The sequence below is a fragment of the Hemiscyllium ocellatum genome, chromosome 35 (genome assembly GCF_020745735.1).
Source record: "Hemiscyllium ocellatum isolate sHemOce1 chromosome 35, sHemOce1.pat.X.cur, whole genome shotgun sequence".
Classification (NCBI taxonomy): domain Eukaryota; kingdom Metazoa; phylum Chordata; class Chondrichthyes; order Orectolobiformes; family Hemiscylliidae; genus Hemiscyllium; species Hemiscyllium ocellatum.
The window spans coordinates 12,128,115-12,154,542 of record NC_083435.1 but is presented as its reverse complement, the minus strand read 5'-3'; the positions used below and the strand labels follow the sequence as shown (position 1 = coordinate 12,154,542).

The 26,428-nt window shown below is 47.3% G+C and overlaps 1 protein-coding gene and 1 pseudogene across 1 annotated transcript; both read left to right on the top strand.

Annotated features, from left to right (window-relative positions):
- Positions 1-26,428, top strand: part of LOC132832969 (zinc-binding protein A33-like) — an 84,866-nt pseudogene that overhangs the window by 1,152 nt on the left and 57,286 nt on the right.
- LOC132832426 (E3 ubiquitin-protein ligase TRIM69-like) lies at positions 33-26,153 on the top strand. The gene is made up of 4 exons (XM_060850405.1): positions 33-234; positions 817-839; positions 4,029-4,144; positions 25,587-26,153. The coding sequence occupies exons 1-4, from the start codon at positions 49-51 to the stop codon at positions 26,135-26,137; spliced, it is 876 nt and encodes a 291-aa protein (XP_060706388.1). The 5' UTR covers positions 33-48; the 3' UTR covers positions 26,138-26,153.

Sequence of the window (26,428 nt, the reverse complement as noted above, 5' to 3'; positions counted from 1 at the left end):
GAACAGGCGAGCAGTCTGCAGACCCACATCACATCCGAGTTCACTAAAATGCACCAGATTCTCACTGAGAAAGAGCAGCGTTTACTCAGAGATCTCAGGGAAGAAGAGGAGAGGATTGTAGAACCAATGGAGAAAACCCTTCGAGAGATTCAGGAGAATTTAAATTCTATTGAGGAGGAACTCTCAATTTTACAGAAACAAATGGAACAAAAAGACGAGCTGATGTTTCTGAAGGTGAGGGCTGATATTGCAGATTATTTCTGATAGCTTTCGGACATGATTACAACTGTAAAAATCATAAGGAATTTAATGTAAAAAAAACTGAACTGATCTTGTGACTGCCACGACGGCTCTACCGTTGTCTCTGTAAAAGGGTCACTTTCCCGAAACGTTCACTCTGATTTCTCTCCGCTGATCCTTCCAAACCTGCTGAGACTTTCCAGTAATTTCTGTTTTTATTTTACTAATGTCTGCAGATTGTCGGGAATACCGCCATTCTCCCGCGAAAGCGTTGTGTTTCGTTATTCTCTCCTTGTTCCCCAACTTTAACTATCTCCTGGAACTCCCATTGTAATCCAATTCCAGTTCCATGTGGAGAGCGTGTGGGTGCGTCTGGGACAGTGGGAGTGTGAGAGTGAGTGTGTCTGTGAGCGGGACTGATGGTCAGTTCCAGTTTATTTCACATTCTCCTCAATCTTCCTTCAAAAATGTACGACTTTACACTGCGGTGTTGCATCTGCTCATTTCAGCAGCCTGTCTGTCTCCTCCTGAAATCTGTTACTGCCATCCTCACTGTTTGTGATTCATTTCTTTCAGGAGGAAGCTGGTCGGAAGAGAAGGTAGGACATGCTCTTTACTGAAACTCTGCACAGTTTGCTCAGTAACTCAGGGATGGGTTATTATGGGATTATTTCCTGGTAATTGTCGTAGGTTTTAAGGGTGATTCATTGGATAACAGTAACTCCGGTTATGGTTCACACGAGTGTTTTTATAATATGAAGCTAATTACAGGCTAGAAACAGGCTTTTATAAAACACTTCTACGATGTTGTAAACAATGACAAGATGCCTGTAAATAATCCAATCTGGTGCTCAGGCTGGAAGTGATCACTGCCCTGATTTGTGTTGTTTGTGTGACTGTGACCTTCCCCGACCCTGTGAGAGACACAGGGCCCATGTTGCCAGGGAATGGCCATCCCTGTTCCTGCATGGCTCCTGACCAACCCGAGACAGTCAGCGTTTAAAGGGGGAGTCATTTTTGTTTATCTTCTAACAACACTAACTCGCACCGTAGCCTTTATAAAGGGTACTATAAATGCAAAATAATGAAAACACACTTTTAATTAGTGTAATGTAATGTTCTGAGGTATTTTAGATGACCATTGAAAATTATAGAAAAGAGTCACTGAGATATTAACACAGATGATTGATGCAGGCTTTAGTGCATTTTAAAGGAGGAAAGAGGAATAGAGAGATGGAGAGGTTCAGAGAGGGAATTCCAGAGCTGAGGGTCTGGGCAGCTGAAGATCCAACCTCCAGTGGGAGGAGTGACTAAAATCAGAGATGGTCAGGAGGCTGGAAGTAGAGGAGCAGGATTCTCAGAGGGTTGTGGGACCCATTTGTTACACAGTTGGACGTGAGATGTTTCATTTTTTTGTTGCAGTTCCAAAAGCTCTGTTGATAATACAGCAAGGGGATGGAGGGAATGTTTAACATCTCCATGGTGTGTGATGTCTCTGTCACTGATCTGTTATAGTGACGTGGGTCTTTCTCTCACTCTTGTTGTTTCCAATGCCCTTGCATTATCGAATTCTGTCTGAATCAGTTATAGAGTCATAGTCATAGTGATGTACAGCACAGAAACAGACCCTTTGGCCCAACTTGTCCATGCTGACCATACATCCCAACCTAACCTAATCCCACCTGCCAGCACCTGGTCCATATCCCTCTGAACCCTTCCTACAAATATGCCCATTCAGATGTTAGTTACATTTAGCAATTGTACAGCTTGCACAATTGTACACTTCCTCTGGCAACTTATTCCGTACACATACCACCCTCTGCATGAGAAAGTTTCCCCTTATGACTCTTTTAGATCTTCCCCATTTCACCCGAAACCTATGTTCTCTAGTTCTGGACTCTCCCACCCCAGGGAAATGACTTTGTCTATTTATCCTATCCATGCCCCTCATGTTGTTATAAACCTCTATCAGATCATCCCCCAGCCTACGACGCTCCAGGGAAAACAGCCCTAGCCTTTTCAACCTCTCCCCATACCTCAAATCCTCCAACCCAGGCAACATCCTTGTAAATCTTTTCTGAACCCTTTCAAGTTTCACCACATCTTTCCCCCGATAGGAAGGAGAACAGAATTGCACACAGTATTCCAACAGTGGCCTAACCAATGTCCTGTAAAGCCACAACATGACCTCCCAAGTCCTGTACTCAATACTCTGACCAATAAAGGAAAGCATATCAAACACCTTCTTCACTATCCTATCTACCTGCGACTCCACTTTCATGGAGCTATGAACCTACATTCCAAGGTCTCATTGTTCAGCAACACTCCCTGTACCATAAAGTGTACAAGTCTTGCTAAAATTTGCTTTCCCAAAATGCAGCACCTGACATTTATCTAATTTATATTCCACTTACCACTTCTCAGCCCTTTGGCCCATCTGATCAAGATCCCGTTGTAATCTGAGGTAACCTTTTTCACTGTCCACTACACCTTCAATATTGGTGTCATCTGCAAACTTACTAACCATACCTCTTATGCTCACATCCAACTCATTTATATAAATGATGAAAAAAAGTGGACCCAGCACCAATCCTTGTGGCATTCCATTGGTCTCAGGCATCCAGTCTAAAAACAACCCTGCACCACCACCCCTCTGTCTTATACCTTTGAGTCAGTTCTGTATCCAACTGGTTAGTTCTCCCTGTATTCCGTAACATCTAACCTTGTTAACCAATCTTCCATGGGGAACCTTGTCGAACACCTTACTGAAGTCCATATCGATCATGTTCACCATTCCGCCCTCATTAATCCTCTTTGTTACTTCTTCAAATAACTCAACCAAGTTTGTGAGAATGATTTCCCATGCACAAAGCCACGTTGACTATCTCTAATCAGTCCTTGCCTTTCCAAATACATGTACATCCAGTCCCTCAGGATTCCCTCCAACAGCTTGTCCACCACCGACATCAGGCTCATTGGTCTATTGTTCACTGGCTTGTCCTTAACACCTTTCTTAAATTGTGTCAACACGTTAGCCAACCTCCAGTCTTCCGGCACCTCACTTGTGACTATCGATGATATAAATATCTCAGCAAGAGGCCCAGCAATCACTTCCCTTGCTTCCTACAGAGTGCTCGGGTACACCTGATCAGGTTCTGGGGATTTTTCCACTTTTATGCATTACAAGACATCCAGCACGTCCTCCTCTGTAATATGGACATTTTTCAAGATGTCACCATCTATTTTCCAAAATCCTATAGCTTCCATGTCCTTTTCCATAGTAAATACTGGTGCAAAATACTCATTTAGAATCTCCCACATCTCCTGAGGCTCCACACAAAGGCTGCTTTGCTCTGCTTTGAAACCACCTATTGTCTCCCTAGTTACCGTTTTGTCCTTAATATTTTTGTAAAAACCCTTTGGTCCTTAGCACAAGACTATCTCATGTCCCCTTTTTGCCCTCCTGATTTCCCTCTTTAGTATACCCCTATTGCATTTATACTCCTCTGAGGATTCACTCAAAATATCTGTTTATAACTAGCATATGTTTCCACCTTTTTCTTCATCAAACCCTCACTTTCTTTAATCATCCAGCATTCCCTATACCTACCATACTTTCCTTTTACCCTAACAGGAACATACTATCTGGTTATAATGATAAGATGAACATTTCACTTTTTAGCTCATTGACTGAAACGTCAACAATGCTGAAAGCTTGAACATTTAAATCATGTCATAAATGTTCTAACAAGGCGGAATTTATAATGTCAACTGTTTAATACTTACAGGATTACTGAGGAGCAGAAACCACTCACAGCTGCTGGTGCCTCTCTATCTCTCAGACAGTTCACCTGCCCTTTATTATGCACAGTCTGGAGAGAAACAATACACACCATTTATCCAGGTAAACATGTGTATTCATTTTCCTGATGATAAGTGCAGTTGCGCAAGGGCTCTGAGGCCCCTGCTTATATTTTCACATCACGAGTTATTCATTCTGGTAGACTATCCCTGACAACATTATAATTTCTGTGGGTGCATTTGGACAAGTGCCTGAAGCTCTCAGCCCTGTGTGTCAGAGCAGTGAAGGGTTCTGGCTAACCAGAGGAACAGAGCACAGCAACAGGATTTCTACAGGAGACTGAGGTGGCTCCATCTGGAGTGACATTGGAGGAACAGTTTTTATCATAATAAAAAGGAAGACATGGAAACATAAAATAACTATTGTTAACAGTTACCTACCTGATTGGGATTGTGGAGACACAAAAACCTAAGTTGCTTGAAAAGCTCAGCAGGTCTGGCAGCATCTATGGAGAGAAATCAGAGTTAACATTTTGGATTGATCGACCCTTCTTCAGAACTGATGCAAGCTTGGAAAAGTTGGTTTATATGCAGAGGATCGGGGGAGGGGAGGGAATACGGAGTAAAGGAAAGGTGGGGATAGAACCCAAAGAGAGAGAACAGCAGTTAGACAGACAAAGGAGTGGATAATGATCTGAGTAGCAAGGTGCATAGCTATTAATGGAGACTGTTAGTGGCCAACATTAGTTCGTGTGCAATGTCAGACTATGTGAGAGCAAGGCCTGGTGTGTTGGGTGGGGCACTAGGACATGGGCGAACTCATACCCTAAAATTATTGAACTTTGATACTAATTCCAGACGGCTGAAGGGTCCAAAAGCAGAAAATGAGCACTTCAGCAAGCCGGAGATAGAGATGTTGGCCAGGGAACAGGGTTGTGTGTTAAAGTGGCAGGTAACGGGAAGTTCAAGGTCTTTTTGCGGGCAGAAAGGAGATGTTTTTCAAAGTGGTCATCCAGTCTCCGCTTTGTTTCCCCAAGGTAGAGGAGACTACATTGTGATCAGTGAATGCAGTAGACTAGATTGTGGCAAGTGCAGGTGAAGTATTTCTTCACCTGGAAGGTATGTTTGAGGTTTTGGATACTGAGGTGGGAGGAAGTAAATCGGCAGGTGTTACACCTTCAGCGGTTGCATGGGAAGGTGCCATGAGGCTTTGAGTGGGTGTTGGGAGTGAAGGAATAGTGCACCTGGGTGTCTCGGAGTGAATATACCCTGCAGAAGGTGGATAAGGGAGGGGAGGGGAATATATGTCTGGTCGTGTCATCACGCTGGAGGTGGTGGAAATTGTAGCTAATGATCCTCTAGACGTGGGTGTTGGTGGGATGTGAGATAAGGACAAACAAAGTCTCCGGCTGTTGTGGGAAGGAAGAGGGGATGAGGGTGGAAGTGTGGGAGATGGTCAGACCCAGTTGGGGCCTGTCAACAACAGTGCCGGGAATACTTGATTGAGCAAGAAAGTGGACATCTTGGAGGATCCCTTGTCAAAGTTGGCATCATCCGAACAAATGTGATGGAAATGGAAGAACTGGGAGAATGGAGTGGAATCTTTGCAGGAAGCAGGGTGTGAGGATATGCAGTCCAGGTGACTGGTGGGTTTATAATGGATATTGGTGGCCTGTTCATTCCCAGAAATGGAAACAGGGATGTGGAGGAAGGGAATGGAGGAATCTGAGATGGACCAGATGAAGGTGAGAGTGGGGTGAAAGTAGGAATTGATAACCTTTTCTAATTGCAGACAAGAGAGGGAGGCAACATCAATGTTATCATCTATATACCAGAGAAAGAGTTGTGGCTGGGGGCCGACATAGACTGGATCAAGCATGTTCCACGTACTCCACAAGGAGACAGGAATAACTAGGGCCGATGTGGGTCCCCATCACCACCTGATCTGAAGAAAATGAGGGGCGTTAAAAGAGCAGTTGTTCAGGGTGAGAATGAGCTCAGCCAAGGGGAGGAGGGTGGTAGTGGGGTGTGGTTGGTTCAGGCCTTTGTTCCAGGAAGAAGTGGAGAGCCCTGAAACCAACCTGTTGGGGGATGGAGGTGTAGAGGCACTGCACATCCATGGTAAAGAGGAAGTGATCAGCAGGCTTCATAACAAAGTCAGGGTTGGATCTGAGAGCACTGTCTCCAAGCTGACAGCCCACCAACCCCACACAGCTCACTTCTACTTCCTTCCCAAATTCATAACCAAACTCATTGTTTCTACCTGCTCCTGCCCCACAGAATTCATCAATTCCTACCTTGACTCAGTCTTTTCTATGTGGTCCAGTCACTATCCACATATTTTGATTCATTGGACGCTTAATGCCAGTTTCAGAATTTCAAGTTTGCACTTTCCAGTGTTCCCCTCATCTCCATTTCCATCTAACCTCCATTCCCTACCAGGATTGTCTCAGGGCTCTCCACTTTTTCCTGAAAGCCTGAACCATCCCCATTCCTCCTCCGCTTGGCTGAGCTCATCCTCACCCTGAACAAGTTCACTTTTAACTCCCTTCATTTTGCGTAGGTCAGAGGGGTGACCATGGGTACCTGCATGGGCACTGGTTGTGCCTGTCTCTTTGTGGGTATGTGGAACATTCCTGCTCTATTCCTATTCTGGCCCTCACCCAGATCTCTTCCTCCGATATATCGCTGACATCATCAGTGCTGCTTCCCTCTCTCGTCAAGAATTTGAAATACTTTTCAATTTCGCTTCCAGTGCGCTCTCCCCTTCGCCTGGTCTATCTATGACTTCTCCCTTCCTCAAATCTCTGTTTCCATTTCTGGGAATACACTAGCCACCAATATCCATTATCTTCCCAGCGACCCCCACAGTTACCTGGACTCTCCATCCTTGCACCATGCTTCCTGTAAATACTCCATTCCATTCTCCCAGTCCCTATGTCTCCATCACATTTGTTCCAGTGGTGCCACCCAGGGAACCCTCAAAATTTCCACCTTCTTCAACCGAGGATTCCTCAGCACTGTTAATATCAGAGCTCTCAACTGGGTCAAAACCATCTCCTGCATTACAACTCTCACCCCTGCAACAGTGATAGTGTGTCTTGTCCTCATCTACCATCCCACTAGCATCCACAGCCACAAGATCATCAGCCACCACTTCCACCATGGAAGTGGACAGTTACCTTTGAAAGATCCTGGCTACTCCCAACATCCCTCCAACAGTCTCTTGCAGATTCTCTTGCAAAGTTAAAGATGTAACATCTGTCCGTTTACCTCCTCCCTCCTCAGTAAGCAAGAGTCCTAAAGTACCTGCCAGGTGAAGCAGCACTTTACTTGCACTCCATACAATCTCGACTGCTGTATTCCCTGCTCACAATGTGGTCTCCTCCACATTGGGGAAACAAGGAATAGAGTGTGTGATCACGAGACAGAATACATGCGTTGTGTTTTTTTTGCAAAAAAAAAGACTCTGAGCTTCCAGTTGCCTGCCACTTTAACCCACCACCCTGGTCCCTGGCCAACATCTCTGTCTCAGGTCTGCTGCAGTTGCTCCAGCAAAGCTCAGCACAGGCTGGAAGTAAAGCAACTCATTTTCCACGTGGGGACACTACAGTCTCCTGGATACAATATGATTTCAATAACTTTAAGGCATGAGCTCTCCCAAGTACTTTCCTCAACCCACACAGCCAGCCCTGTTAACACAGACCTGAAGACAGTAAGGTCTGCAGTTGCTGGAAGTCAGAGTTGATAGAATGTAGATCTGGAAAAGCACAGCAGGTCCGACGGCATTGGAGGAGCAAGAAAATCAACATTTCTGGCCAGGGTCATTCATCATGACTCACCAGTCTGACCACTTATTATTACAGAGTCTGCTATTACACACCACCCATTGTGATCCATTAACAGGGTCCATTAACAGCTATTCACCCTCCAAATCTGATCATTATCCACTCCTTTGTCAAACTGCTCTTCTCTCTGTTTGGGCTCTATCTCCAACAGTTATTTACTCCTTCTCCCTTCCCTGCCATCCTATCTTCTGTACATAAACCATCACTTTTCAACCTACCATCAGTTCTGAGGAAGAGTTACTCGATCCTATACATTAACTCTGATTTCTCTCCATAGATGCTGCCAGACTTACTGACTGTGTTAAATGCCTATCTGTTTAAACTAGTCACATGTTAAACAAGACAGAAATACTTGTATACTTCCATAAGAGAGCATGAAAAGCCAGTTTGCAGCTGGTGAGTCTGTTAGAATCAGAGGATCCCTCCAATATGGAAGCAGGCCATTCAGCCTATCAAGTCCACAACGACCTTCTGACCAGCATCCCAGCCAACTCCCACTATATTTATGTCAGCTTTCCAAGGATTCGGAGTGTGAGAAGGTGATGGGTGGTCCTGGAAGACGTACAGGCGACTGGAAAGATGCGATCACTTCCAGGTAAGGGAAGGGTCTGATTTGGGATGTTAGGAATACGAGGGGAAATGGAAATCAAAAAAGCAAAGAATCACCAGATGAATACTTAACTCAACCCCTGGTAATGGAAAAATAATTGCAGAAGCGAGTACGATAAATCAAATTGTGTTCAAATATCACCCATATGCCCACAGTATAACACCCAAAGAACTATTGAAGTGTGTTTGTGGAATATTCCCTATTGAAATGTAGGAAATGAGTGAATCAATCTGGGACAAAGTTAAAAATCACACTATATCAGGTTTTAGTCCAACAGGTTGAATTGGAAGCACTAGCGTTTAGAGCGCCGCTCCTTCATCAGGACAACCACCTGATGTACACCCCGTCCAACATCAGCATCTCCAAATCAATCTGGGAAGAGTGAAGTCACAGGAACATTGTTGGGATGATGAGAAAGTCACCAGTTTTAGTGATATTGTTTGTGATGGAAACGTTCAGTGACACCAAGGGAACTTATACATTGTATTATTTCTAATAACAATGCAGGAGATTATTAAAAAGGTCCTCAAAGGTAGTAATATCTGGATTACTCCTGGTATCACTCGGTAGCAACAGTAGGAATAGGAGATGCAGATTCATGTGTGACCAAGGAGCTGATGTAAGGAACAAGGATTTACATTTTGAACCATTGGAATCTTTTCTCGGGTAGAAGTGAGGAGTATAAGAAGTATGGGTTACATCTATACTAAAAGGAGACTTGCTAGTGCGACTTGGGAGGGTTTAGACTAGTGAGGGCTGGAGGCATGTTGATGGCACCCAAAGAGATAGTGAGAACAGAAATAAGACTGAGGCTGGTGCAGTAGAGAATGGGAGCAACTTAAATATTCAAGGTAGGCAGGACAATGGCAGAGAATGAGGTAAGATTGAGAAATGAAACTGCATTAATTTTAATGTAAGAGGCCTGACAGCTAAGGTAGATGCACCTAGGGCATGGTCGGGAGCATTCGACTGGGATATCATAGTTATTAGCGATGAAACATGGACAGGAGTAGTACTGGCTGATTGGAGGGAAGCAAGTGTTGTTCCCCTGTTCATGAAAGGGAATAGGGAAACCCCTGAGAATTACAGACCAGTCAGTCTTATGTTTATGTTAAGCAAGGTACTGGAAAGGATTCTGAGAGATGGGATTTATGACTACTTGGAAAAACATAGGTTGATTAAACGTAGTCACCATGGCTTTCTGAGGTGCTGGTCACTCATCACAAACCTGAATGAGTTCTTTGAGGACGGGATGAGACAAGATGATGAAGGTCAAGCAGTGAATGTCATGTATATGGATTTCAGTAAGGCATTTGATTAGGTTCCCCACGGTAGAGTCATTCAGAAAGTTAGGAGAGATGGGTTACAGGCAAATGTGGCTGTCTGGATACAGAATTGGTTGGCTGAAAGAAGACGTTGCGGATGGAAAGTATTCCACCTGAAGGTCGGTGACGAGTGGTGTCCACAGGGATCTGTTTGTGGGCCTCTGCTCCTTTTAGTTTTTATAAATGACTAGGATGAAGAAGTGGAAGTGTAGCCTAGTAAGTTTGCTGATGACACAAAGGGTGTGGTGTTGTAGGTAGTGTCAAGAGCTGTTGCAGGCTACAACACGACATTGACAGGATGCAGAGCTGGGCTCAGAAGTAGCAAATGGAGTTCAACCTGGATAAATGTGAAGTGATTCATTTTGGAAGGTCAACTTTGAATGCAGAATACAAGATTTAAGACAGGATTCTTGGCATTTTGGGGGAACAGTGGGATCTTGGATCGATGTACATAAATCCCTCAAAGTTGCCACCCAACTTGATGGGATTGTTAAGAAGGCATATGGTGTTTTGCCTTTTATTAACCAGGGGATTGTATTTAAGAGCTGCGAGGTTTTGCTGCAACTCTGTAAAACCCTGGTTCGATCACACTTGGAATATTGTGTGTAGTTCTGATCACCTCATTATAGGAAGGATGTAGATGCTTTATAGAGGGTGCAGAGGAGCTTTACAGGATGCTGCCTGAATTCGAAGGCTTGTCTTATGAAGAGGGATTGCATGAACTCGGGTTTTTCACACTGAAGAGAATAAAGAAGGGAGGTGACTTGATAGAGTTGTACAATGTAACGAGAGGCATAGACAGAGTTTTGAGAAGATTTGTAGCTCAGGTTGAGGTTCTGGACATAGGTTCGCTTGCTGAGCTGGGAGGTTCATTTCCAGATGTTTCGTCACCCTACTTGGTAACATCTTCAGTGGGTCTCAGGAGAAGCCTCTTATTATGAGAAGCAAAAATTTGGAATAAATGGATATTTTTTTGCAAATGGCAGCCAGTGACTAGTGGGGTGTTGCAGAGATCATCAGCTTTTCACAAAACCAGTGATTTAGATAAGAACTGTAATAGTGCCAAAATTTGCAGATGACAAATTTGGATGTAGTTCACTCGCTGAGCTGGGCGGATCATTCCCAGACATTTCATCACCCTGCTAGGTAACATCTTCAGTGGGTCTCAGGTGAAGCAGTATACATGATTCCTGCTTTCTATTTACATGTTGGCTTTCGTTGGGTTGGTGATGTCATTTCCTGTGGTGATGTCATTTCTTGTGGTGATGTCATTTCCTGCTCTTTTCTCAGGGGTTGGGACATGGGTTCTAACTGGATGTGTTTGTTGATAGAGTTCTGGTTGGAATGCCATAATTCTAGGAATTCTCGTTCATGTCTCTGTTTGGCTTGTCCAAAGATGGATGTGTTTTCACAGTCGAAGTGGTATCCTTCCTTTTCTGTATGTAAGCATACTAGTGAGAGAGGGTCATATTGTTTTGTGGCTAGTTGGTGTTCATGTATCCTGGTGGCTAGTTTTCTGCCTGTTTGTCAAATGTAGTATTTGTTACAGTTCTTGCACAGTATTTTGTAAATGACATTAGTTTTGCTTGTTGGCTGTATAGGGTCTTTCAAGTTCATTAGCTGCTGTTTTAGTGTATTGGTGGGTTTGTGGGTTACCGTGATGCCAAGGGTTCTAAGTGGTCTGGTAGTCATTTCTGAGTTGTCTTTTGTGTAGGGGAGAGTGGCTAGGGTTTCTGTTTTGTCTGCTTGTTTGGATTTGTTCCTGAGAAGTTGGTGGACTGTGTTCATTGGGTACCCATTCTTTTTGAATACACACTATAGGTGACTTTTCTCTGCCATGCATAGCTCCTCTGTACTGCAGTGTGTGTTGGGCCATTGAAATAATGTTCTGATGCAGCTTTGTTTGTGGATATTAGAATGATTGCTTCTGTATTCAATATTTAGTCCTTCTGTGTTGTTTTCCTGTAGACGCTGGTTTGAAGTTGCCCATTGGCTGTTCACTCTACTGTGACGTCTTGGAATAGCAGTTTGTTGTTGTTTTCCTCCTCTTTCGTGGATTTTATGCCAATAAGGGTATTATTAATGGTCTTGAAGGTTTCCTCTAATTTGTTTTGTTTAGTGATGACAAAGGTGTCATCCATGTAGTGGACCCAAATCTTGGGTTGGATGGTTGGCAGAGCTGTTTGTTTGAATCTCCGCAATACTGCCTCTGCTGAGAACCCTGATAATAGTCTTTGCCTGAGGCCCACTGAAGATGTTACCTAGAAGGATGATGAAACGTCTGGAAATAAACCTTCCAGGTCACGAGCAAACCTACATCCATAGATAGAGAAGTTAGCCAGAGACCTTTCCCCAGGAAAGAAATGGCAGTCACGAGGGGACATGACTTTTAAGTGATTGGAGGAATGTGTAGGGGAAATGTCAGAGATAGGTTTTTTATGCAGAGAGTGGTGGATGCATGGAATGAGCTACCAGCGGTGGTAGTAGAGTCAGAGCCATCAGGGACATTGAAGCCACTGCTGGACAAGCACATGGACGGCAGTAAATTGAGGGGTGTGTAGGTTAGGTTGAACTTAGATTGAGGTAAATGCTCAGCACAACATCATGGACTGAAAGGCCTGTACTGTTCTATGTTCTATGATATTCCTGGGAGACGGTCCGGGGAAGTTATGTGGGTATAATGAAGAAATAAGAAAAGGATGATTATCTCATTCAGATTGTAGTATAGGCCTTCAAATAGTTAGTGGGAAATTGAGAAGCAACATGTAGGGAGATCTCAAATATCTATAAGATTAATCAGGTTGTAATAGTCCTGGATTTTAACATTCGTCGGTAATTTACTGTGGAGAATACACACGACTTGAGAAAGTAAATAGTGACATCTTGAAGAGTCCATATGACAGAAGAGGAAGTGCTGCAGGTCTTAAAATGGATAAGTCCCTGAAACATGATCAAGTTTATCCCAGAATTTTGTGAGAAGCTAAGGAAGATATTGCTAGGCCCATTGTTGAGATATTTATATCATCACGAGCCAACGGTGAGATGAGACAAGACTGGAGGAGACTAAATGCGGTTCCCTTATTTAAGAAAGGACGTAAGGAAAAAGCAGGTGACTGGGGAGACTGACATCACTGTTACAGGGGATTTGGAAGGACAGGATTTACATCCATTCGGAGAGGTAAGGATTGAGTAAGGATAGTCATCATGGCTTTGTGCATGGGAAACCTTGAATCATTGACAGGGTTGAGTTTGTTGAAGAGGTGACAAAGAAGATTGTTCTCAGGCTCTGTCTCTCCCGTTGCTCTCATACTCCCTTCCCCTTCCTCCCACAACGCCCATTTCTGTCAGTTCCCATTCCTGTCAATCTCACCTTCAGCATTACGCTCCCTTCCACCTCATTCTCCCTTTTATCCCACACTCCAATGTTATCTCTCCCCTCCACCTGGCACTGCTATTACATTGATGTTCCCTCCAAATCACTTTCCAACTCTACGTCCCCGTTATTCCAAATCTGACTTGTTAATAATCTCATATTCTCCCTCCCGCTCTCCATCGCCCTCCCTCCTCATACTTATTTTCACTTACCCTAGTCCATCCATCTCCTCTGGATATCAATAATACAAGGAAGTTCATATCAACATAATTAACCATAAAATGAAATAAAGAACTTTGAGGCAGCACGGTGGCACAGTGGTTAGTACTACTGCCTCACAGCGCCAGGGACCTGGGTTCAATTCCCGCCTCAGGCGACTGACTGTGTGGAGTTTGCACGTTCTCCCCGTGTCTGTGTGGGTTTCCTCCGGGTGCTCTGGTTTCCTCCCACAGTCCAAAGATGTGCGGGTCAGGTGAATTGGCCATGCTAAATTGCCCGTAGTGTTAGGTAAGGGGTATACGTAAGGGTATGGGTGGGTTGTGCTTCGGCGGGTCAGTGTGGACTTGTTGGCCCAAAGGGCCTGTTTCCACACTGTAAGTAATCTAATCTAATCTAAAATAAACTGGGGATGCTGGAACTCTGAAACCAAAACAGAATCTATGAGGAAAAACTCAGTAGCTCTGGCAGCAAATATGGGGAGAAAGCAGAGTTAATGTTTCTGGTCCAGTTACCCTCTACACAACTCGATGTTAACTGGGAAATGGTGGTATATATACACTGAAGACAGTGTATCTAGGTGGGAGTGTGGGGGTGGGTTTTATTAAGAAATAAAAACATCAGTGGAGACAGAGCCCAGAAGGTGAGAAAGACAATTAGACAGGCAATGGGATGGATAATGGTGAGGCAGGGAGACACAAAAGCTGGGGACTATAAGAAGTTGAAATAGGGCCGGCTGTGTTGCAAGTAGCTCATGTCATGACAGGGCTTGGGGTGTGTGTGTGGATAAAGGACATGGAAGAAAGTGTTCAGGCACTAACATTATTGCAACTCCATACTGACTGCTGAAGGCTGAAGGGTCCCCTAATGGGAAATGAGATCCTGTTTGTCCAGCACGAGGCTCAGCACAAACTGGAAGAACAGGCTCTGATTTTCCACTCCATTGAGGCCACATGGGGAGAACTTTATAAAAATTGGGAACTACATTGTTGAGAGTGTACTGTAGACCCACCACAGTCAGAGACAGATTAAACGCTGATATGTCAGCCCATCTCAGAGAAGTGCAAAAATAAAATGGTAATAATATCAGGGGAATTCAGTATCCCCAGGATGAACTGGGACAGGCAGATTGTGAAGGGCTTAGACAGGACTGAATTCTTCAAATGTTTCCCCGTGATCTTTTTGATGCAGTGTGTAGAAAATCCAACAGGAGACAGGGCCGGGCTGGAACAGCTGAGATTCACCAAGATGTTGCCTGGGCTGGAGTGTTTCACTTCTTAAGACAGACTCGATCGGCTAGAGATAGTTTCAGTGAAGCACTGAAGGCTGAGGGGCCAGCCACTGGTGGCACGGTAGCGCAGTGGTTAGCATGGCTGCTTGACAGTGCCAAAGACCTGCGTTTGATTCCTGCCTCAGGCAACTGTCTGTGTGGAGTTTGCACGTTCTGCGTGGGTTTCCCCTGGGTGCTCCAGTTTTCTCCCACAGTCCAAAGTTGTGCAGGTTAGGTGAATTGGACGTGCCAAATTTCTCGTAGTGTCAGGTGAAGGCGTAAATGGAGGGGAATGTGTCTGGGTGGATGTCTCTTCAGAGGGTCGGCGTGGACTTGTTGGACCAAAGGGCTGTTTTCACACTGTAAGTAATCCAATAAAAACCTGATGAAAGTGTAGAAAGTTATGAGGGTTAGAGATTGGGTAGACAGGAGGGTACTTTTCCCCCAGTGGAATGGGCAATAACACGGGCATCGATTTCAAAGAAGGAGCAGGGTTTTCGAGGGGAATTAAGGATAATATTTTTCCTGCAGATGGTAGTCGGCATTGGGAACTCACTGCCTGAAAGGAGATAGAAATCTTTGCAGCATTTAGAAAGTTATTCAGATGAAGTGATAGTGTCACACAGAATGGAAACAGACTCTTTCATCCAATGAGTCGGCGCAACATCGAGGGCCGAAGGGCCTGTACTGCGCTGTAATGTTCTATGTTCTATGAGTTCATGAAGAACAGATATCCCAAACAGACCCTAGTCCCATTTGCCAGCATTTGATCTATATCCCACAAAACCGTTCCTAATCATATTCCCATCCTGATGCATTTTAAATGTTGTGATTAGACCAACCTCTACCATTTCCTCTGGCAGACCACTCCATACATGAACCACCCCCTCCATAAAAGAGTTACCCCTCAGGCTCTTTTTAAATCTTTCCCATCTCACCTTAAATCTGTGGCCTCCAGTTGTCAAGTCACCTACCATGGGGAAAATACATGAGCGATTCACCCTTTCCATGCCCTTCATGGTTTTATAAATCTCTAAAAGGTCACCCCTCAGCCTGTAATGCTACAGGAAAAAAGCCCCAGCCTGTTCAGTCACTCTCTACAACTCAAACCCTCCAGTCCCAGCAACAGCCCTGCAAATGTCCTCCATACACTCTTAAGCCTCACAACATACCTAACCCGATGTGGCCTTCTCTATATTGGGGAGACGGGCCGCCTACTTGCAGAACGCTTCAGGGAACACCTCTGGGACGCCCGGACCAACCAACCCAACCACCCGTGGCTCAACACTTTAACTCTCCCTCCCACTCCACCGAGGACATGCAGGTCCTTGGACTCCTCCATCGCCAGAACATAACAACACGACGGTTGGAGGAAGAGCGCCTCATCTTCCGCCTGGGAACCCTCCAACCACAAGGGATGAACTCAGATTTCTTCAGTTTCCTAATTTCCCCTCGCCCCACATTGTCTCAGTCAATTCCCTCGAACTCAGCACCGCCCTCCTAACCTGCAATCTTCTTCCTGACCTCTCCGCCCCCACCCCACTCCAACCTATCACCCTCACCTTGACCTCCTTCCACCTATCACATCTCCATCGCCCCTCCCCCAAGTCCCTCCTCCCTACCTTTTATCTTAGCCTGCCTGGCACACTTTCCTCATTCCTGATGAAGGGCTCTGGCCCGAAACGTTGAATTTCCTGTTCCTTGGATGCTGCCTGACCTGCTGTGCTTTAACCAGCAACACATTTTCAGATCTGATCTCCAGCATCTGCAGACCTCACTTTTTACTCACAACATACTTACCCATGGGAGGGTGACCAGAATCACATTCTAGTGTGCTGCACAGCCACAAAATGATGCCCCAACTCCAGTACTCAATGCTCCGACCAATGAAGGCAAGCATGTCTTAATCTCTCTTCACCACCCTATCTACATGCAACTTCACCCCAGGGAACCATGTACCTGCAACCCCAGGCCTCCTGCTCAGTAACACTCACCAGAACTACACTATCAACTGTAATAGTCCTGGCCTGGTTTGTCTGACCAAAATGCAACACCTCATATTTGTCCAAATTAAACTCCATCTGCCAATCCTCCCACTGGCCCATCTGATCAAGGTTCCATTGCAGCCTAATATCATCTTCTTTACTGTCTACTGGACAATATTTTCATGTCACCTTCCAGCTTATGAACCATGTTAGACAAGCAGGAAGCAGAGAGAACACAGCAAGCCAGACAGCAGCAGGAGGTGGAGAAGTCGACATTTCGAGTGTAACCCTTCTTCAGGACTGAGGATGGGTGAGGGGGGAGACGCTGCAGGTAAAGGGGGTGTCGGGAGCAGGGTGGTGAAATGGGGCTAGGTGAAGACAGGCAGAGGATGAGACCTGGTTGGTCAATGGGCGGAATGAATCCGGTTGGTGGCTGGGAGGAGTGGAAGGGAGGGGAAGGGAGTGGGGGATGGGAAGGGAGGTTGTCTGAAGTAGACGAACTCATCATTGGTCCTCTGGGCTATCGACCGTGCACGCAGAAGAGGTGTGGTTCCTCCAGTTTGGGAGAAAGTGAGGACTGCAGATGCTGGAGATCAAAGCTTAAAAATTTGTTGCTGGAAAAGCACAGCAGGTCAGGCAGCATCAAAGTAGCAGGCGAATCCTGAAGAAGGGCTTATACATTTTTGACCTCCAGTTTGGGACTTGATTCATTGTGGCTATGGAGGACGCCAAAGATGGTCATGTCGGAAAAGGATTGGAAAGGGGAACTACATGGGTAGTGACTGGGAGGTCCGGTCAGCCCCTACAGACCTGGCTGCGATGCTCAGTGAACTGTTCCCTCAGTTTATGTTTGGTCCCTCCGATGTAGAGAAGACCACATGTGGAGCACCTGATGCAGTAAACTAGATTGTAAGAGAGGCAGGTGAACCTTTCTCTCACCTGGAAGGACTGTCTGGGGCCCTGAATGGAGCTGAGCGCATGGTGTACCGGCAGGTTTTGCATCTTTTCCGGTTGCAGGGAAAGGTACGTGGGATTTTGGTGGGGGTGGTGGTGTCGGTGGGGAGAGTGATGCAAATGTAGGCCTGGCGAAGGGAACAGTCCTTGTGGAAGACAGAAAGAGATTGGCAGGGGATGATGTTCTTGAATATTGGGTCTAGTTTGAGTTGGCAGAAGTGTTTGAGGATGATGTGTTGGATGCGGTGACTGGTGGGGTGTTAGGTGAGAACAAGGGGGAGCCTCAGTCTTTATTGCGTTGAGTTAGGAATGTTTAGAGCAGTGGAATGGAGAATGGAGGTGGTGAGGTGGAGGGCTGTCTGGATGAGAGAGTGGGGGAATGCACTTTGTTTAAAATAGGTTTACACCTGGGATGCTTGAGAGGAATGTCTCCTCATCCAAGCAGATATGCTAGAGACAGAGGAATTGGGAGAATGGGGTGGAGTTCTTGCAGGATACTGAGTGGGAGAAGTTGTGGTCCAGGTAGTTGTGAGAGTCTGTGGGTTTATAGTAACCATCCACATGGAGACTGTTGCTGGAAATGCGAACAGAGAGATCAAGAAGATGTCTGAGATGGACCAACTTACAAACCATGCCTCTGATGTTTGCACCCAAATGATTTATATACATGACCAAAAGCAATGAGGCACAGCACCGACCCCGTGTCATACCGCTGGTCTCCAGTCTGAAAAGCAACCCTCTATCATCACATTCTGCCTCCTCCCTTCAATCCAATTTTTTACTGAGATGGCTAGCTCCCCCTGAATCCCATGTGATCTAACATTACTAACCAGTCTGCCATGCAGAACCTTATTGAATGCTTTGCTGAAGTCCACAGGCACAATGTCTACTGCTGTGTCTTCATCAATCTACTTTGTAACATCTTCAAAAAACTCAATCAAGAAGCGATTTCTCACTTGCAATGATGAAGATTTCGAATTCGTCTTTTGCCTTTCTAAATGCATGTAAATCCTCTCCCAAACTCTCCAATAACTTACCGACCACTGATGTGAAGCTCACTGGCCTCCAGTTCCCTCGCTTTTACTGACAGCCCTTCTTAAATGATGGCACCAAATTAGCCGACCTCCAGTTCTGGCACCTCGCCTGTGGCTGTTGTTAATACAAATATGTCAGCAATGGGTCCAGCAATCTCTTCCCGAGTTTCTCTAGTTTCTGTTCCCGAGGATTTCTCCAGCTTTGCACAATTGAAGACCTCGACAGCGCATCCTCTTCTGTAATGTGAACCCTTTTCAAGACATCACTATTTATTTCCCCAAGTTCCCTAGCTGCTGGGATATAGAATAGAATTTGATAGGCCCTTGATGACTAGCATGGCCACAATGGGCTGAAGGGCCTCATTTGATGCTGTGTTCCGCTCGAGCTATGTCGGCTGGTTAGCTTAATTGGCTGGGCAGTTGCCATCTGATACAGACTAACAGCAACAGTGTAGATTCAGTTCCTACACTGTAGAGATCCTGTCTTCTCATCCATGCCCCATCAGTGAAGGATGGTGATGCTAATAATAAACTCACCACTAGCTTTCTCCCTCAGATCAGACAGCAGCCTCTAGGACAATGTCAAGTTCACTTTCTTTAACTCTGTGGCTCAAGGAGTGGACTCACCATTTCTCTCAATAACTAAAGGATAACATTTTTACTGCTATGTTCATCTTACCTCAGCAAAAAGATTAATCTGCCATTCACCTTCTTAATTACTCACTGCTCCTGCATTGAACATTTTCTGTCTCATGCAGTAGGACACCCAGGTCACTCTGTCACTGGCGATTCTGCAGGTTTTCTCTGTTTCAGGAATGCTCCTTGTTTTTAAAATTCTTCCTTGTGAAGACTCCCTTTCCCCTCACATCACTCAGGCCTCACATTGTCCCTCATTCTCTCACCCCCACAACTCCCATCCACCACCCCGAAGTTGTCCTATCTCCTCAGGATAACGTAAGTATTTAAAAACCCAACTGACTTGATCACAACTTAATGATTCCCAATATTTGCAACATCCCCATAAACACCCCCTTGGCAAAAAAAAGGAAAACTCAAGCCGAGGTTCTCCCAGGAGAGATGTCAGAGAGAGAGTCAGCATGGAGCCGTTTCTTTGATCCGCAGCCTCAAAAAACTGACTGCGTGCCAAACCAAACCAAAACAAGCGTTAAGCTGACCTGGGAGAACTGGAGACTCCCCTTCCATTGGACAAGTGTTTCATTAAACTTGAAAGCCTTTTCCTGAGGCAGGATCTGTTATCCGTGATCAAATTGGCCCAAACACCCATACAAACCAGACACATAGGAAACTATGTGTTTATAAGCCCCTAAAACAAAACACAAGGAAAACCTAACCTTATTTAAACTGTAACATTGTCACACCCCTAACTCACCCCCACACTCTATGCATTCCCCCACACATTTGCTTTCACTTTCTCCTCCCATCTCTCTGATTCTCCTCGTCCAAGTCATCCTCCTCATTTTCATTCCCCATCCCCCTCGCTACCAATTTCCCTCTCCATTTTCTTTATCACGCCTCTCCCCATCTCCACCCTCAGCCCACCTCTTTATTCACCCCCTCGTTCTCTCCTCAGTTTCCTTATCCCTATCCCCCACTGCATTCCCCTTCCATCTCCATGCAGGCCCCACTCTCCTCACCCTCCCTCCCCATCACTGGTCCATGGATTTCACTCTCCACGCCCTCCCTCCAACCAACACTCCCTCCTGATCTCCCACCCCACTCTCTCCTCCTCTCGTTGTCTCCTTTCTGCTCACTCCCCACTCCCATCTCTGACCATACTCTCACTAGCCACGCCCAAAATCTCCCACTCTCTGCCTGCCCACTGCTCACTCTCCATTTACTCTTGTCGCTCATTCATTGTCCCCTCTCGCTCAGCTTCCCATCCCGGTCACTCTCCCTTCGACCTTGGTTTGTACCTGCCATTAACCATCCTGTAGCCTGACAGACCATAGCCTCATTGTATTCCCACCCTCCATCCTACTCACCTCCACATTCCCCACATCCATCCATTCCTCTCGATTGTGCACCATTCAGTCCTCTCCCACCCTCCCTTCATTGTCCAAACTTCACAATTCCCTCTCCCCCACCTCACCTCACTCGCCTCCACCTCTCCCATCCTCACTCTCCTTGTCACTCTACATCCCCTGGCAGTCTGCTTGCCCACACCTCCCCATCAATGCCCCCTCACTCTCTCCTGCTCTCCCATTCCCCCTCAACCTTACAGCTCCCTCCTGTTCACTCCTCCCACCATCTCAGCTCACTCTTCCCACTCCCTCACTATCCTCGACCATAGCTTCCCAATCCTGTCATTCTCCCCTCAACCTAGCTGTGCTCTCACCCTCTGCCTTGCACTGCCCCTCACTCCTGTCTCATGTTCGCCATCCCCCTCAACTCCATTCCTCCATAATCACTCTGCCATGATTGCCCCACCCCGACACTCCCTTCCCTTTTAATCTTGTCTCCTTACACTCCTCTTCGCCTTCACTCTCACCTCCACATCTATCCCCCTCCACCTCATCCTCAAATTTACTCACCTCCTCCACATTCACAGACTCGCTCAACTTCCGAGACCCAACTCTGTCCTCCTTTGAAACAGGGTAAAAGCAATGACTGCAGATGCTGGAAACCAGATTCTGGATTAGTGGTGCTGGAAAAGCACAGCAGTTCAGGCAGCATCCGAGGAGCAGTAAAATTGACGTTTCGGACAAAAGCCCTTCATCAGGAATACAGGCAGGGAGCCTGAACCGTGGATAGATAAGCTAGAGGAGGGTGGGAGTGGGGAGAAAGTAGCATAGAGTGCAATAGGTGAGTGGGTCAGGGGATGAAGGTGGTACGTCAGTAGGGGGGGGAGTGGTTAGGTGGAAAAGAAGTTAGGCAGGTAGGACAAGTCAGGACAAGTCATGGGGACAGTGCTGAGCTGGGGGAAGGGGAAATGAGGAAACTGTTGAAGTCCACGTTGATGCCGTGGGGTTGAAGTGTTCCAAGGCGGAAGATGAGGCGTTCTTCCTCCAGGCGTTGGGTGGTGAGGGAGTGGCTGACCATACAGACCCTCATCACCTCAGGAGATCTCCTACCCACAGCTTCCAACCTCGTAGTCCGGGAACCCCGCACAGCCCGGTTCTACCTCCTTCCCAAGATCCACAAGCCTGACCACCCTGGCCGACCCATTGTCTCAGCATGCTCCTGCCCCACTGAACTCATTTCTACCTACCTCGACACTGTCCTATCCCTCCTAGTCCAGGAACTTCCCACATACGTTCAAGACACCACCTACACCCTCCACCTCCTCCAAGACTTCCATTTCCCCGGCCCCCAATGCCTCATCTTCACCATGGATAGCCAATCCCTCCACACCTCCATCCACCATGACCAGGGCCTCCAAGCCCTCAGTTTCTTCCTCTCCCAATCTCCCCAACAGTACCCTTCCACCGACACTCTCATTCGTTTGACCGAACTGGTCCTCACCCTTAACAATTTCTCCTTCGAAACTTCCCACTTCCTTCAGACCAAAGGGGTAGCCATGGGCACCAGGATGGGCCCCAGCTTTGTTGGCTATGTAGAACAGTCGATCTTCCGTAATTACACTGGCACCACTTCCCACCTCTTCCCCCGCTACATTGATGACTGCATTGGCGCCACCTCGTGCTCTCGCGAGGCGGTTGAGCAATTCATCAACTTCGCCAACACATTCCACCCTGACCTCAAATTTACCTGGACCATTTCTGATAGTTCCCTCCCCTTCCTGGGCCTCTTCATCTCCATTAAGGACGACCGACTTGACACTGACACTTTTTACAAACCCACCGACTCCCACAGCTACCTGGATTACACTTCTTCCCACCCTACCTCCTGCAAAAATGCCATCCCGTATTCCCAATTCCTCCGCTTCGGCCATATCTGCTCCCAGGAGGACCAGTTCCACCACAGAACACACCAGATGGCCTCCTTCTTTAGAGACCGCGATTTCCCTTCCCACGTGGTTTATGACGCCCTCCAATGCATCTCGTCCACAACCTGCACCTCTGCCCTCAGACTCCACCCCTCAAACCATAACAAGGACAGAACGCCCTTGGTGCTCACCTTCCACCCTACCAACCTTCACATAAACCAAATCATCTGCCGACATTTCCGCCACCTCCAAACAGGCCCCACCACCAGGGATATATTTCCCTACCCACCCCTTTCCACCTTCTGCAAAGACCATTCCCTTCGTGATCACCTGGTCAGGTCCACGCTCCCCTTCAACCCACCCTCCCATTCTTGCACCTTTCCCGGTCACCGCAGGAATTGCAAAACCTGCGTGCACACCGCATCCCTCACCTCCGTCCAAGGCCCTAAACGAGCCTTCCATGTCCATCAATGTTTTACTTGCACATCCACTAATATCATTTATTGTATCCGTTACTCCCGATGCGGTCTTCTCTACACTGGGGAGACTGGACGCCTCCTAGCAGAGCCCTTTAGGGAACATCTCCAGGACACCCGCACCAATCAACCATACCGCCTTGTAGCCCAACATTTCAACTCCCCCTCCCACTCTGCCGAGGACATGGAGGTCCTGGGCCTCCTTCACAGTCGCTCCCTCATCACCCAATGCCTGGGGGAAGAATGCCTCATCTTCTGCCGCAGAACACTTCAACCGCAGGGCATCAATGTGGACTTCAGCAGTTTCCTCATTTCCCCTTCCCCCAACTCACCCCAGTTCTAAACTTCCAGCTCAGCACTGTCCCCATGACTTGTCTGACCTGCCGATCTTTTTTTCCACCTATCCACTCCACCCTCCGCCCTCCCTTTCCTATCACCTTCATCCCCTCCCCCACTAACCTATTGTACTCTATGCTAATTTCTCCCCACCCCCACCCTACTCTAGCTTATCTCTCCACGCTTCAGGCTCTCTGCCTGTATTCCTGATGAAGGGCTTTTGCCCGAATCATCAATTTTACTGCTCCTCGGATGCTGCCTGAACTGCTGTGCTCTTCCAGCACCACTAATCCAGAACCTTCCTTTGAAACCCCCATGCTACACTCTCCTCATCTTGACTCTCCTCTCCCCCTGCACAGACTATACGTCATTCTTAAGTTCATTCACCTCTAGAATCCACACAAGGCCTTATTTTGCACTCTCTCACTTCCTCACATGTATTAATTCTCTGTCCTCTTAACACATCCTTATATATCCTGTCACTCCCTGCCACTCATTCTCCTCTCCCACTCACTCTTCCCTTCCCTGGCCAAACGGAACCACCCTTTCTTTCTTCTCCTCATTCACCGTACCTCCATCTTCCGACCTTCCCACTCACTCTCCCGATCTCCAAACATCAAATGACCACTTATTTTGCAGACCTCCTGTTGTCACCCTCCCATTCTATACTATCACTCACTCTCCCCTGCAGCATCCCAAACAGTCCCCTCCACTCACATAACCACCACATCCTCTCCCATATCCTTGCTCAGCTTGCAATCATTCCCTCCTCCATCACTTACTCCATTTCTTAACTCTTCCATTCCATGTCCTGGGGTTAAATACCTCCCCTCATTTCCTCCTAGTCTACAGATACTCCCCCCTCGCTATACTCTTCTTTACAAATGCAACCTCAGTCTACCCGTCCCTCAGTCTCCCCATTCCCTTGCTGCACATCACTCCTGCCTCTCCTCACTATTCCCATTCCCACCCCCTCACAGCACCTCATTCATCCCTTTTCTTTTGCATTTACCAACCCCTATGCCAATCTCCCTTTCCCCTCACCCTCATGCTCCCTTCCTCTTGTTATTGAACCCCTCATGATCACTTTCCCTTACACTCACCTCTTTTTTCCCCTTCCTCTCACTTTCCCTTCCTCCTTTCGTCACCGTCACTCTCCTACTCACTCTCCCCTCCTAATCTGTCTCTTCCTCCTGGACCTAGCCATCTCCCCTCCCAGTGCATGCCCCATCTCTCTCTCTCTCTCTCCCTCATTCTGCCCTCTCCCTCACAATACCCTCCCCCAACCTGTTCATACCCTTCACTCTCAGGAAACTCTTCACTCTCTCCCCACTTCTCCCCTCCCCCACCATCTGACACTCCCCTATGCTGTCCCACACCCCCTTATGCTCACTCTCCTTCCCCACCCCTTAGTACTTTTTCTCCCTCCATTGCTGGCACACTCTCTGTCCCCCGTTCCCACCCTCCCCAGCACACTCTAACCTTTGCCACTACCATCACACTTTCCATCCACACAATCCCGCCCTTCTTCTCCCCACTCCACCTGGCTCCCCAGGTGATCGTCCCCGAGGGATACCCCTTCAAATGGCTCTCACCTGAGCACTCAACCCTCCCATTGCTCAACTTCTTCTGAGCTCCTCCTGATTCTCCACCTCTCTCTCTCTCTCTCTCATACTGCCCCTTCACTCGGCCCTCCTCCTTTCCTGAAGAAGGGCTCATCCCCGAAATGTCGACTCTCCTGTTCCTTGGATGCTGCCTGACCTGCTGCGCTTTTCCAGCAACACATTTTCAGCGCTCCTCTCTCTCTACCTCTCCTCACTTTCCACCCTTTTTCCCACATCTCCTCACTCTCCCTTCTCTTAAACCTTCCCCTCCCTCCTGCGAAAGGGTTATGGTTAGGGTTCTGATCTTCCTGTACATTTCATTTCCCAACGCATGCCCCTGCAAATGAGCCCTCTCATCTCCCTCACTCCTCCCTCCCCACCCCTCCACCTTACCTGTTCTTCCTACTCATTCCACCACTATCATCACTCTCTGCACTCTCCGTCTCTCCCTCCCCTTTCCCTGTCCCTCCCCTCCTTCAAACTCCCCTTTTCCAGACTCGCCTTATCTCTCCTTAACTCCCATCCCCTCCAACGCTGAACCCCTAACTACCTGCTCCCCGCTCTCTCTCCCTCTCTCTCTGATGGTGTTATTTGATCTCTCCCCCAGCTCCAGCCTCTCTGACTCTGGATCCGAACACAGCGCATCCCCAGCTCATCCTGTCTGAGGACCAGACCAGTGTGACATTCGGAGACGAACAGCAGTCGCTCCCTGACTCCCCGGAGAGATTTGATACCTGGCGATGTGTCCTGGGATCAGAGGGATTCACATCAGGGAGACATTACTGGGAGGTGGAGGTGGGAGAGAAGACTGAGTGGTTTCTGGGAGTGGCCCGAGAGTCTGTGGAGAGGAAAGGGTGGACCGACCTGAGCCCGGACTCCGGATTCTGGACTGTGAGGCTGTTACCCGGATGCGGTTATTTTGCCGTCACCTCCCCCTCACTGACCCCCCTCTCCCCGAGTGTGAATCCCCGGAAGATCGGGGTTTTCCTGGACTATGAGGGTGGACAGATGTCATTGTACAATGCGGGCACCATGTCCCATCTCCACACTTTCACCCATACTTTCACTGAGAGGCTCTTTCCCATCTTCAATCTGGGATTGAATGACGGCGGGAAAAACTCCACCCCGCTGACAATCTGCGGGATTAAAGGGCACTGACAGATCCATCCCATAATTTCACCCCGTCCCCCTGCCTCCTGCCAGCTGTAAACTGATGGGAGTCGGTCTCAGTCTGGGGGAAAGAAGGAGGGGGAGAGAAGAAACAAATAGAAGCTCAATTGTCGAGAGGGACTGACTGGGTAGAATGAGCTGTGAGCTGCAGGAACCCGGGGACCTTCCTGCCTGTAATGTTGCTCCACAGGCGGGAGGTGGCGCTACATGACGGTGTTGGAGATGAATCAGTCATTGGGTCTCAGACTGGGCTCAGGGGAATCTTTCCAGGGGGACACC